Source organism: Lagenorhynchus albirostris, chromosome 3 (genome assembly GCF_949774975.1).
Source record: "Lagenorhynchus albirostris chromosome 3, mLagAlb1.1, whole genome shotgun sequence".
NCBI classification, from domain to species: Eukaryota; Metazoa; Chordata; class Mammalia; order Artiodactyla; family Delphinidae; genus Lagenorhynchus; species Lagenorhynchus albirostris.
Window position 1 is genome coordinate 66,189,977 of NC_083097.1, and position 12,591 is coordinate 66,202,567.

Below are 12,591 nucleotides of genomic sequence, written 5' to 3' on the forward strand. Positions count from 1 at the left end.
ATAATGTAGCATTTTATGATGACATGTTACTTTATATTGCCTGAGCCCATTCTTTCTGATGCTCAGGGTTGTTTCCAGTGATTTGTAATTACAGAGCTAAAATATATCATGTGGGTACTTTACTTCCTGTTCTATGTTTGCATTTCCTGCTAAAAGTAAGGCTGGAACCAAGACCCTTAAGAGTTACAAACATAATGTGTAGAACATAGAGCAAGATGTAAAACCACAACAAATGCCAAGCAGCCTCGGCCAGAGGCATTTTATTATTTATTATAAACAAGGCTACTCTGCAGATTTGAAAGGAATATGAAGACAAATGTCCAACACCGGGGATCAAGTGAATAGTGGTGTTAATATCCTGTTTTTATGAAAGCCTCCACATTATGGACAATGTAATCATTGATATGTAACTCGGGTACATTTGATGTGGCTTTTTTGTTGTTTTGCAATCTGAGGCACTCCCTCTCCCCAGAGACATTATGTAGCTAGAGACAGAAGCCTCCAGAATAGTAGCACTAAGTTCTCCTACTAGACTTCAAGTTGGTGCTGTAGTTTCTGATAAATAACATACCTACTGTTTCCAAACTCTGCATTTATTTATTTATTTATGTTTAACTTCTCCTTATCTTAAAACTACATATTATTCACTTCCCTTAGCCAAGAACAGTCATTCATACCTATGGGTAAAACCAGTGTTAACCCTTTCAATATAAAACAAGTGATCAATTTGTGATGATTAAATGTTCAATTGTCTGTCTTCAGATTAATTTAAGTATAGTTTTTAGACTTCTCTCCATCAGAACGCACTTTGGGGTTGCCCCAAAGTACACAACAGCACTTAACAAACACACTGGACGTACAACTTTTTATTAGTGACTTGTCTAATCAACTCTTTGAAATTATTTTTCTAGCTAAACAGAATATATCAGAGGCTACAACCACCGAACTGAATATGCTTGCAGAAACTGCCTCACCCACTTTATCGGAAGAACTACAAATGGGACCCGACAGAACTACACCAATCGTCCCTTTAATCACTGAATTACCTGTCATTACAACAAAGTTCCCTCCTGTGGGACATATAGCCAATTTTGAACAGAAAGCCACAGTTCAACCTCTAACTATCACACACAGAATAGCCACAGAATCACCCGCGCCTGATGAGAGTACTAAGAAGCCTTGGGATATGGACTATTACTCACCTTCTGCTTCAGGACCTCTTGGAAAGCCAGACATATCTGAAATTAAGGAGGAAGTGCCCCAAAGTAAAACTGTCATCTTCCATCATGCTACTGATTCATGGGATGGTGTCAAGGAAGATATACAAATGCGAGAATCAGTTACACAAATTGAACAAATAGAAGTGGGTCCCTTGGTAACATCAATGGAAATCTCAAAGCACATTCCTTCCAAGGAATTCACTGTACCTGAAATGCCATTTGTATCTACAACAATGACCCCGGAATCCAAAACTAAAAAGAAAGCAGTAAGCACAGTCTCTGAATCAGTGACCACAAGCCACTATGGGTTCACCTTGGGAGAAGATGATGGTGAAGACAGAACATCTACAGTTAGATCTGGTCAGAGTACCTCGGTCTTTAGCCAAATACCTGAGGTCATTACAGTATCAAAGACTTCAGAAGACACCACCCGCACTCAGCTAGAGGAGGTGGAGTCAGTCTCAGCATCGACGATTTTTTCACCTGTAACTATGCCCAACAGTGATGGGTCATCCATGGACCACTGGGAAGAGAAGCAAACTAATGGTAGGATAGCTGAAGATTTTCTTGACCAGTATATGTCCACCACACCCTTCCCATCACAGCATCATACTGAAGTAGAATTGTTTCCTTATTCTGGTGATAAAAGACTAGTTGAGGGAACATCCACAGTTATTTATCTCTCTCCACAAACAGGAAGAGAAAGAACAGAAACACTAAGACCAGAGATGAGAACAGTTACTTATACAGATGATGAAATACAGGAAAAGATCACCGAAGATTCATTTATAGAAAAAATAGAGGAAGAAAGCTTCTCTGGAATGAAGTTCCCTACAGCTTCTTCAGAGCAAATTCATCATACAGTGTATTCAGTGGGAATGACCAAATCTTTTGATTCCCCAGCCCTGACAACAACAAAGCTAAGTGTGGCACCGGCGGAGGCAACAGGTGTGGAGAAAGACTTTACGACAACTCCAAATGGATTAGAAACAGATGGCTATCAAGATACCACAAAGTATGATGAGGGTATTACAACAGTGCATTTGACTCAAAGCACTTTAAATGTGGAGGTGGTTACTGTATCAAAATGGTCATTGGATGAAGATACATCAAAGCCTTTAGGGTCCACAGAACATGCAGGCTCTCCAAAATTGCCCCCTGCCTTACTCACCACTATGGGAGTGAGTGGAAAGGATAAAGAAATCCCAGGTTTTACTGAAGATGGAAGAGATGAGTTCTCTCATATCCCAGATAGTACTCAAAAGCCGTTAGAGTTTACTGAGGAAGACACAACAGACCATAAAAAATTCACAGTCAGATTTTGGCCAACTACATCAATTGGCATCACAGAAAAGTCAACTTTGAGAGATTCTATGACTGAAGAAAGAGTTTCTCCTATCACAAGCATGGAAGGCCACGTTGTTCATGCAACCATAGAGGGAAGTGCTTTGGATGAAGGAGAAGATATGGATGTCTCTAAGCCTGTATCTACTGTCCCCCAATTTACACACACTTCAGATGTGGAAGGATCGGCATTTTTAAATTATAGTAGCACCCAGGAGCCTACTACTTATGTAGACACTTCCCATACCATTCCTCTTTCTGTAATTCCCAAGACAGAATGGGGAGTGTTGGTACCTTCCATTCCATCAGAAGGTGAAGTTCTAGGTGAACCCTCTCAAGACATACATGTCACTGATCAGACTCACTTTGAGGCTACTATTTATCCTGAAACTATAAGAACAACAACAGAAATTGCACAGGAAACAACTCAGGAAGAATTTCCATGGAAAGAAGAGACTCCAGAGAAACCAGTTCCTCCTCCCAGTTCTACAGCTGACACAGCCAAGGAGACAACAACACCCTTGGATGAACAAGAGAGCGATGGGTCAGCATATACAGGCTTTGAAGACAGATTGGTGATAGGTTCTGAGGGAGTCCCAGTTTTAGAAACAACTCCAACTGGAAAAATTGAGCAGAGTATGTCTTATCCACCTGGTGCTGTCACTGAGCCCAAAGCAAAAACAGATGGTGTGGTAACACTAATACCAAGCATGGGGCCAAAGGTATCTTTAAGCCCAGGGCCTGAACAAAAATATGAAACAGAAGGTACCAGTCCAAGGGGATTTGTATCACCTTTTAGCACCAGTGTTACCCAGCTTATAGAAGAAACCACTACTGAGAAAATAGAGAAAACATCCCTAGATTATACAGATTTAGGCTCAGGATTATTCGAAAAGCCCAAGGCCACAGAACTCCCAGAATTTTCAACAGTTAAAGCCACGGTTCCAAGTGATATCACTACTGCTTTCAGTTCAGTAGACAGACTTCACACATCTTCAGCATCCACTGAGAAGCCGCCTCTCATTGACAGAGAACCTGATGAAGAAACAACCAGTGACATGGTAATCATTGGAGAATCAACATCTCGTGTTCCTCCCACTACCCTTGAGGATATTGTAGCCAAGGAAACAGAAACAGATATTGATAGAGAATATTTCACAACTTCAAGTACTCCTTCTGCCACACAGCCAACAAGACCACCCACTGTGGAAGGCAAAGAAGCCTTCAGACCACAGGCACTTTCCACTCCAGAACCCTCAGCAGGGACAAAATTCCACCCTGACATAAATGTTTATATTATAGAGGTCAGAGAAAACAAGACAGGTAAGTCTTTGCTTTCTAGACATACCAGTCAAGGCAACCAGCATTTTATCTTGAAAATTACTTTTGGAAAAAAAATATCAACATGCCAAATGCTGCCAGTAGAAGATAACTGGAGTGTGAAAAAATTCTGTTTTAGCTTCATGTATTTGCACAAGAATTGGAAGAATATGTTAAACAATTGGAAGAATGTTAGATATTATTTTATTTTAAAAGTCATAAGAAGCCCTGCTTTGTCATCTAATATAACCAAATCATCACTGTTACATCACTTCAGAACATGCAGAACAAAATGTTTTAATTTCAGTGTCTTTCCATGTGTTACTACTCAAGTGTAGTACTAGACTGTGTTAACATTCCATTGGTCTTTAACTATTAACCTTCAGTACTTACACTGTGGACAGCTAAAACCGTATTGCATATGCCTAGGGCTGATAAAAAGACATCTAAAGGTTTGTTTTGGGTTTTCTCTTCCATGATTTGCAGGTTTATTATACAACTCTTAGGGTGGGTAATGTGGGTCTGTAGTTTAAATGTTATTTTAAAGAAAGTTCAACATATTTTCAAGCTGTAGTCTTTGGGTATTTTAATGAGGCTTTACATATTTAGAACAAATACAATCTAGCTCAGTTCTAGGAAATGCTGTCATCTATTGTGTCAAATATAATTTCAGAAAGTGGATATGTCAACATTACCTCTGTTCCCTAAAAACCAGGCTGTAATTTTATTTATTTTATGATTTAGTTATTTTATCTCTAGGAATATTCACAGTGCCTTCTATTCTGTTCAAATATTTTATATATCTCTCTGGCAAATTTCTTAAAAGCTGTTTCTTTACATTGATTAATACTTGCAATTTTTATCATCAAACATAACTTATTCCTTCCTAAAGGTCAGTCAACGGTATCTTCTAAATTCAGTAAGCTGAATTGCGAATACATAGTGTATGCAATACAATAGATCTATTCAGGTTTGTTTGTCTTTTTTTAATTTAGAAGATCATTGATTTTAGTTAAGTTGCTGTGTTTTAGTTTTAATATGTGGATTAAAGGAATAAATACTCATTTTTCCTTCACCTGGCTCTGAGAAGTCAGGCAGGAAGAATGATCTTGAGCAGGTTTTCTCTCTTAATGTTGGGCTATACCCCTCAAGGTGTCATTTTTCTTAAGAGGGATGCTACCCTCATTAGCCTGCTCAGGGGTGCACCTGCTGGGAACACAGGTGGCTCTAATGTCAAGTCAGCTGGCTTCCAGTGCTGTTAGATGGTAACTTGGCTTCTGTCACCCAGAACTTTCTCAGTGTAAAAGTTCATGTGGGACAGTGAACAGTAGAGGAGAGAATACACTCCCAGAATATTGACGTTAATCTCCACTTCCCAATACCGTTGAACCAGGCCAGGATTGGAGCATTATTTTCCTGCTAATAATGCTGTTTCTTGGAAACCATAACATATTTCTTCCCTCTTACATTCCTCTTCCGCCTCTTGGAGCTGGAGTTGGAGAGAGGAGGCGAGCTGCCAAGTAGTGGGAATGAGGATTCCTGTTAGTAGGGTTGGAAAAGTGACAAGAAGATATTACTATGAAAAAGAAAGAATTGAAGAGAAGCATAGGGATTACTATGAACGCTTAATTTGAGAATTAAAAAAATAATACTTGAATGACTAACTGTACAGAAGTTTTTCCCAATTTAGATTACTCTCTTTTTAGTGTAGATACTACATTGAATCAAGTGATATAGAAAATAGTAAAAAAATGTTCTGCATTTAAAAACTCTTCTAAATGGGAAACTGCGTTCAGGTGAGGGTGATCAAATTACAAAATGGAAAAAGTGAAAGTCAATCTCCGTGGAAGAATTGGCAGTCATCAGGGAAAAACAAAATCTAAGTTTATAAATGCTTACTTGAAATGGAGGGTCTGAGTAACCTAACTCAGAAACCATTTATACAAAGCGTGTATTTTTATCTGAATTGTCAGCTTAATTCAGCTGGGTCTGGGAAACACAACTAGGTGTTTCCTCCTCTTTCTTCCACTTTTAAAACATGTGACCATGATTTCCCTTCAAACTAATTTTCGTTCAGCGTTTATAACAATGGGTCAGAAAACTGTGGAAAGGGAATACTTGGTTATCTCCTTCGGCACGGGGTTCCAGTGAGTGGCGCGGGGTCTGGGGGTGAGGATAGGACATGTCTCTATCTAGTTCCCTCCCTCCATCTCTCTCTCTTTCCCACCACCCCAGCCCCCTCATCTACCTGGCTTTTCCGTGTGCTTTATACATGCCATTCTCCTTAAGAATAAAAACACTGTTTATTGTCTTGATAAGACGATGAGGTTGATTCAGATCCAACTGCTTTACTTATACTCATTTGTTTCCTATGAAAAATTTGATTTTTCAAGGATTTTTCATTTTGACAAGGGCAAACCCTAAAGCAGATGTTAAATTAATGAGTTTTAGGGCAGGTGTACATTAATAAGGAAAAATACATATGTGCCTGGAAAACCAACCTTTTTATGTATTAAGGCACATTTTTCCAAACTGGAAAATCCTTGGTACATGTACAAATTTATATAAATCTATTCATAAACATAAAATTGAACTCTACACATACTGTATATTCAAGTAAGCAAAAATACCACGCATGCTACACTAAACGAAGGCATTCATAATTTTTTTGCTGCACTCAGCCGCTCATATAAATCTTGATTTTTTAGAAAAAATTTTACTATTATGAAACAAAACATGCTATGCAGGACATGTTTATGTTATAATTGTTCCAGTGGATCTTAATAGCAACTTAGGGTGCTATTGCTAGAGAGCAACTGTAGTTAGCAGTTAAACAAAATCTGAAGGAACTTTTCAGCTCATAAAACTTTTATGAGCTGAAAAATGCTATAGGGTGGGTTTAACAGTGGTTCAGGGGATACTGGAAATATGACTCCTGTCTATTTCAGGAGTAATTTGCACACCTGCATTTGAAAAATTATTGAAAGGTTTTCTTTGTGAACATATATGAAGTCTATAGAGTTTAAAGGCATAGGAAGAGTTTTATCAGTTCTGGACTTTTTTTCCTTTTTTTTAAAGAATGCTCCTCGAAATCATCTGAAATGTCACAGGTTAGTGTAACAGGATTCTGAATGTTTTTAAAAACTGATATACTGTACCTTTAACTCAGAGAATAATGTGGAAGTGTACAGATATTAAATTTAACATTATTATGCAAATGTTCATGGTTATAACCTTAAAATAGGTGGCTTATTAGTTTTTTTAAACAAGTTTTAAACAAGTGTATACTACATACTATTTCTCAGGCCTGCTTGTTATTATTTTCTTGCCAGGTGTTCCTTTCTGCTAGTTTTATAATGTATATCTATCCAAATCTAAGTGTAAGACAGGTATTAAGCCAATATTAAACTAAAATGGTATATATATATTAAATATTGATAAAATTATTAATGAAATGGCATTAAAGATTAATGAGATTTTGAGAAGAATAATTTTGGCCTCTAAATTAGAGTCATTTTACTCTGTTTCCTTATTGAGAATTATGGTACTTTATTGCTGATATCATTCAGAAATAATTCCCATATGATTAATCCCATTTGCATTTTTGTTTGTACACTTGAGAAATGCATATACAGATAAAGATTTATTTTCTGAATATGATGCTGTTGAGGAGAGGGTAAAGAATAAGGGACGTTAGTTCTGAGAACAGGGGATATCTGGGTAAACGCCAATATTTATACCATTGATTGTACGGTCATCATTTTTTAAAAGGTAATATTAGCCCAAGATAGCCTCATATAATTTTTTAAAATCACATTTTTCATTTTTATAGAATTTATTATGTAGGAAAATTATTTTCAGAGTTTTAATTACAGAATCAGATTCCTTTCTTCAAATAAAATGTTATTCAGGGTCTCTATATTTTGAGTAGATAAAAAGAGTGGCTGTTCCGGTTAGTGTTTGAGGGATGTATCTGGAGGTCCACTTTCTTGGGACCTCTCCCTCACCCCCAGTGACAGTTTCTGAAGTAACATGTACCTCAGAACACAGCTAGAAAGAGAATGATAACATGTAGGTAATTCAAAATAAGCAGCAACATTTAATTCCTGAATGAATTGATTTTTTTAAGTAAAAACATTTTCTAAATTGGCCTAATTATCCATCTATCACTATAATGATACACAGTTATTAACTTTTACCTTTGAATAACTCTGTATGATCCCGTATAAAATAAATTAAGCAAATCTAGCTTCAATCTTATTGATAACTATGTGTAATCAAAATCATAGATAATTACATGTCAGAGTATGTGCAGAGCAAAGTCATCAAGCACACACTTAGAGCTTGATACTTCCAGACCACTTTTTACATATTTTATCATGTTTAAACCTCAGAGATAATTTGTGAGGCAAGTAGGGAAAGTATCGCAGATGGGCAAACGGAGGCACACTGGGTCTGACACTTTGGCACTGGTCTATGTCTTGGCGCTCCTTGGAGCATTTTTGCAGTGAGGCAATTCTCTCCCCTGATGAACTCACAGGAATAATGACTCTATTGGCTCAGGTGCCAGCCTGTCCATCAATTTCTGAAAGAACATAGACTCTGGAAAGACTGGCTTCTCGCTGGCATTCTATTGGTTTTAAAGCAGATGGCTTATATTTAGTTTGCTGCTAATATGGGACACTGTGTATGCTATTCAGATACCTGCTATGGCAAGAGAACAGCATGCTGAAATCAGTAGCTCTGACTCTGGGCTCTTTCTCTCCTGCAGAATTTTGGAGCACTTCCCTGAAAGTGGATGGATGGGGCGGGTGCCTGCACATTTGAGTGGTTCCCTTTGCTGGGCTCCAGCTGTGGCTCCCTTCCAGAGAAGCACATTTTTTTCTGCAGGGAATTAGGATGGCTTCCCCCATTTCTTCTTGGCTGTCTAGAAAAGGATTGAGTTCTTCTATTAGTCAAATAGTGAAAAAAGAAGAGACTGTCTATCTTCCTTTCGCTTCTATAGTAGGAAAAACAGAATTGACCTTAATGTTTCTAAATTATTAATGAGCTTAACACTGCACTACAGACCAAAAGTTACCTTTTTACAAAGTCCTTCTAAGTGAAATATTTTGTATGTATAACACTTACGGTCCCATAGAGACACACATACAAACATATATAGAGTCTGAATTTTTTAAAGCTTTTTTTAAAAAAAATTTATTTTATTTAATTTATTTTTGGCTGTGTTGGGTCTTTGTTGCTGCACCCGAGCTTTCTCTAGTTGCTGCGAGCAGGGGCTACTCTTTGTTGCGGTGCGCAGGCTTCTCATTGCGGTGGCTTCTCTTGTTGCGGAGCACGGGCTCTAGGTGCGCAAGCTTCAGTAGTTGTGGCTCGCAGGCTCAATAGTTGTGGCTCTCGAGCTCTAGAGTGCAGGCTCAGTAGTTGTGGCGCACGGGCTTAGTTGCTCCGCAGCATGTGGGATCTTCCCAGACCAGGGCTCGAACCCGTGTCCCCTGCATTGGCAGGCGGATTCTTAACCACTGAACCACCAGGGAAGCCCGACTCTCAAATTTTTAAGTGCTCTATAAATATTTTATTAACCCACTAATCTCAAGGAAAAATTTAAGAAATTGAAATTGTATTTCTCACAGGTTGAGTTTTACTAATAAAAGAGATGTTCCGTAGATAGCTAAAAGGAACTTGTTGTCTTCTTCCTAATGTGAACCAATGTCTATTCATTCTGAAAATGGCATTTGCAATTATAAGTTGCTATTTATCAAAACTACTACTGAGGTAGGGCGTTAACCAAAGGCAGATACCACTTAGTTCTTATTGGCAGTGACCTCTAGAGAAAGGCATACACTGTCTTCCAGCAGAGTGCAGTCAATCAAGGGTTCTCTTCAGGTAATGCTACAACATGCCTTGTTCTTTAACAGAATTAAAAGGGGCACAAAATAAACATAAACCATAGGCCCTGCTCCCAGGGATTTTAAGTGCCTTTTGGGGAGCCAGTATTAGCACAATCAAATATAATTGCAGTACAGAAACACATAATTACACACTTGGTATGAGGTACTAATTGTGAATGGCAGATGAGGTCAGCAAAGAAGGAATCAATGAAGGCAGGGGATTCAGAGAATAGTTCATGAGGAGGAAGATATATAAGTTAGTCCTTGTTGGAGGGGTAGATCAAAAATAAATTACCAGAAACTGGTTATTAGCCAATTGCTTCCCAACAGAGGCTCACCAGTGGGGCTAAGGAGCCCCAAGTACAATCAGGCATTTTTCCAGATAGGGCTGGGATGACAGAGTGGGCGTCCCTCCTTCAGAAGATGAATGCCTTCTTAGGATTCACCTAGAAACCTATACAGATTCATGGTTACCAGAGATATTCGGGCAACTTCCTCAGGAGGGATTGTTCTCACATTTTTCTGTTTTTTAATGATTGATACTGTTTGATAAAGATAGTGTCTTCTGTAAGTTAAATACGTTGAACTTTTCAAAATACATCCCTATGAAGTATCACGGTTCAGAGTTACACACTTGTAAAGTTAAATGACAGAAAACTACTTTTTAAAGAGTGGGCTGCATGTTCTAAACGGTGATCTATAGGTTTATGATATCTTAATTCAAGTGAAATTTGAATCGCTAATATTACAGAAGCAGGTGCTGTAAGTTGGGGAATCTAGAGTCAGTCTCTCCTTTGATTCTCGGCAATGCGGACCCAGGAATTTCTCAAATTTTCTGTCAGAATTTTTTGCCAGTAAAATGGATGTAGTGGCGATTATTGTATAAAAAGAATAATATTTCCTAAATTCTGACCCATACTCTTTTTTCCAAACCACAGGGATTATGAAATAAAAAGTTGATTATATATATATATAAACACATATATGTATCCAAACATATATATAATATACACGTATTCAACAAATAGTCAGATAATTGCCGTACACTAAGTACTACGCTAGAACTGGATTTCTGAAGCACACTCTGTCTGTGATATTCTGAACGACCATGGATAAGTAGTTGGTTTGCTCCATGGGATACATGGAAGACTCAGTTGATGTAGTGGAAAGAACCTTTGGAAACAGACCTGGGTTCATGGTCAACATTGTTATTTGTGACCTGTTTGGTCTTGAGTAAATTGCTTGATCTCCATAGACCTCAGTTGTTATATCATTAAAAATACATGCTAATACTACAAACTCACCAGATTGCTTAAAGGAGAAAGGATCTCTTCCAGGGCTTGCCAGTCACGGTGGCAGACACATTGCACATTTAACGCTCCTTAAGTGACTTGAAAACACCAAGCACAGTGCCTGGCACGTGGCAATGACTTAGTACAAATTAATTCCCTCTCAGCTTCAGCACTTATTTCATTCTGAACTTCTAAATGTAGGAAGATTTAGACGGTTTTGTACTAAATAGGTTAAAAATAGAATTATCTTAAAATTCAAGATGGTTTATACCAGGGAGCCAAATATAATTATACTATAGTATCTGCTTAACTGCAAGAGCTTGTTAAAATTTTAATCTTCTATGGATTGTGTTTGTCTAGGATGATGCCATTTTGGGTGCAAATCAGAAGCAGCTGCAGCCCTTATTTAAAATTTAAATATAGTTATAGTATTGATTCTATAGTATCTACACGTAGAATTCATTAGCTTTCTGCTCTTTTTCATGTGTGAAAATTGGGCTTGTGATTTTTGATAACTACCAATTTAATTTTGTTTCAAAGAAAAGATCTTTTTACGAATTCTTTACAAATTTTTCCAGGTGCTGGGCCAGGCCTCTTCTTGCATATTCATAGAAAACATGGGCATTCCCTGCTGTCTTTTTGTTGTTGTCAAGGAAACCCCCCAGTTCTCTACACAGGGATTACATTCTTCTTTCTTAATAGCTCTTAGATCATTCATTTGTGCAATGAATAAAAAATGTATTCACGGGCCCAGACAGTGTTCAGAACTTTGGGGGGGGGGAGGGGGAGGGGCGTAGCCAAGGGGAGAGATGTGTGGTGAGAGGAGCAATAGGGATAAAAGAAATAGAAAAAGAAATGCTTTGTGAGGTTCCATTTTAATGAGTTAAAGTGAACATTTTATATTGAAAAAGGCATTACCTATTTTTGTCAGTTTACAAAATTTATAACATTGTACCTCAGTGAGGCCAGTTTGTCACGTACAAATGGAAAAGCTGGTGAATAAGTGGCTTTATTGATAGAAGGATTCCAAGAATGGGGCCCTGGTTGAGGGCGTGGGGATGTGTTTTAGTGAAGACTGTTGTATATTTTTTTTCATTTGTATGGAAGTACTTTGATTTTTTTTTAATAACATAATTGAGGCATTAGAAAAGGTAGAATATTCTTTCAACCTAGGGCATCATGTGGACAATTGAGAACCCATTTTATTGCATTAGAAAGTGTGCTCCTTAGAGAGATATGCCAGTGTTTAGACTTTGAGTATGGATCAGGAGGGAGACATTGATCTGTTGGCATGAAGGCTGTAATTATTCTTAAAAAGAGTGGTTTGATTTGGGGGAGGAAAATAAATTATGGTGAACCTTCTAAATACTTGCTAGAATTATTGTGATAATATATAAAGCATTTTTCCGTAAATAATTTGAAGTCTAAGTAGGAGATCTGAAACTGGAAAGAAAGGATCTGTGGAGTGAGAGGAAAAGTTTAGCTGTATTTCAGCATCCGTGTCTATGAAAATTTGACGTATTG

At 37.8% G+C, this 12,591-nt stretch overlaps 1 protein-coding gene across 1 annotated transcript in view; it reads left to right on the plus strand.

Annotated features, from left to right (window-relative positions):
• Positions 1-12,591, plus strand: part of VCAN (versican) — a 112,848-nt gene that overhangs the window by 46,584 nt on the left and 53,673 nt on the right. The window contains exon 7 of the mRNA XM_060146144.1: positions 912-3,887. Within this exon, the coding sequence (XP_060002127.1) occupies positions 912-3,887 (2,976 nt within the window). The remainder of the gene's footprint in view (positions 1-911; positions 3,888-12,591) is intronic.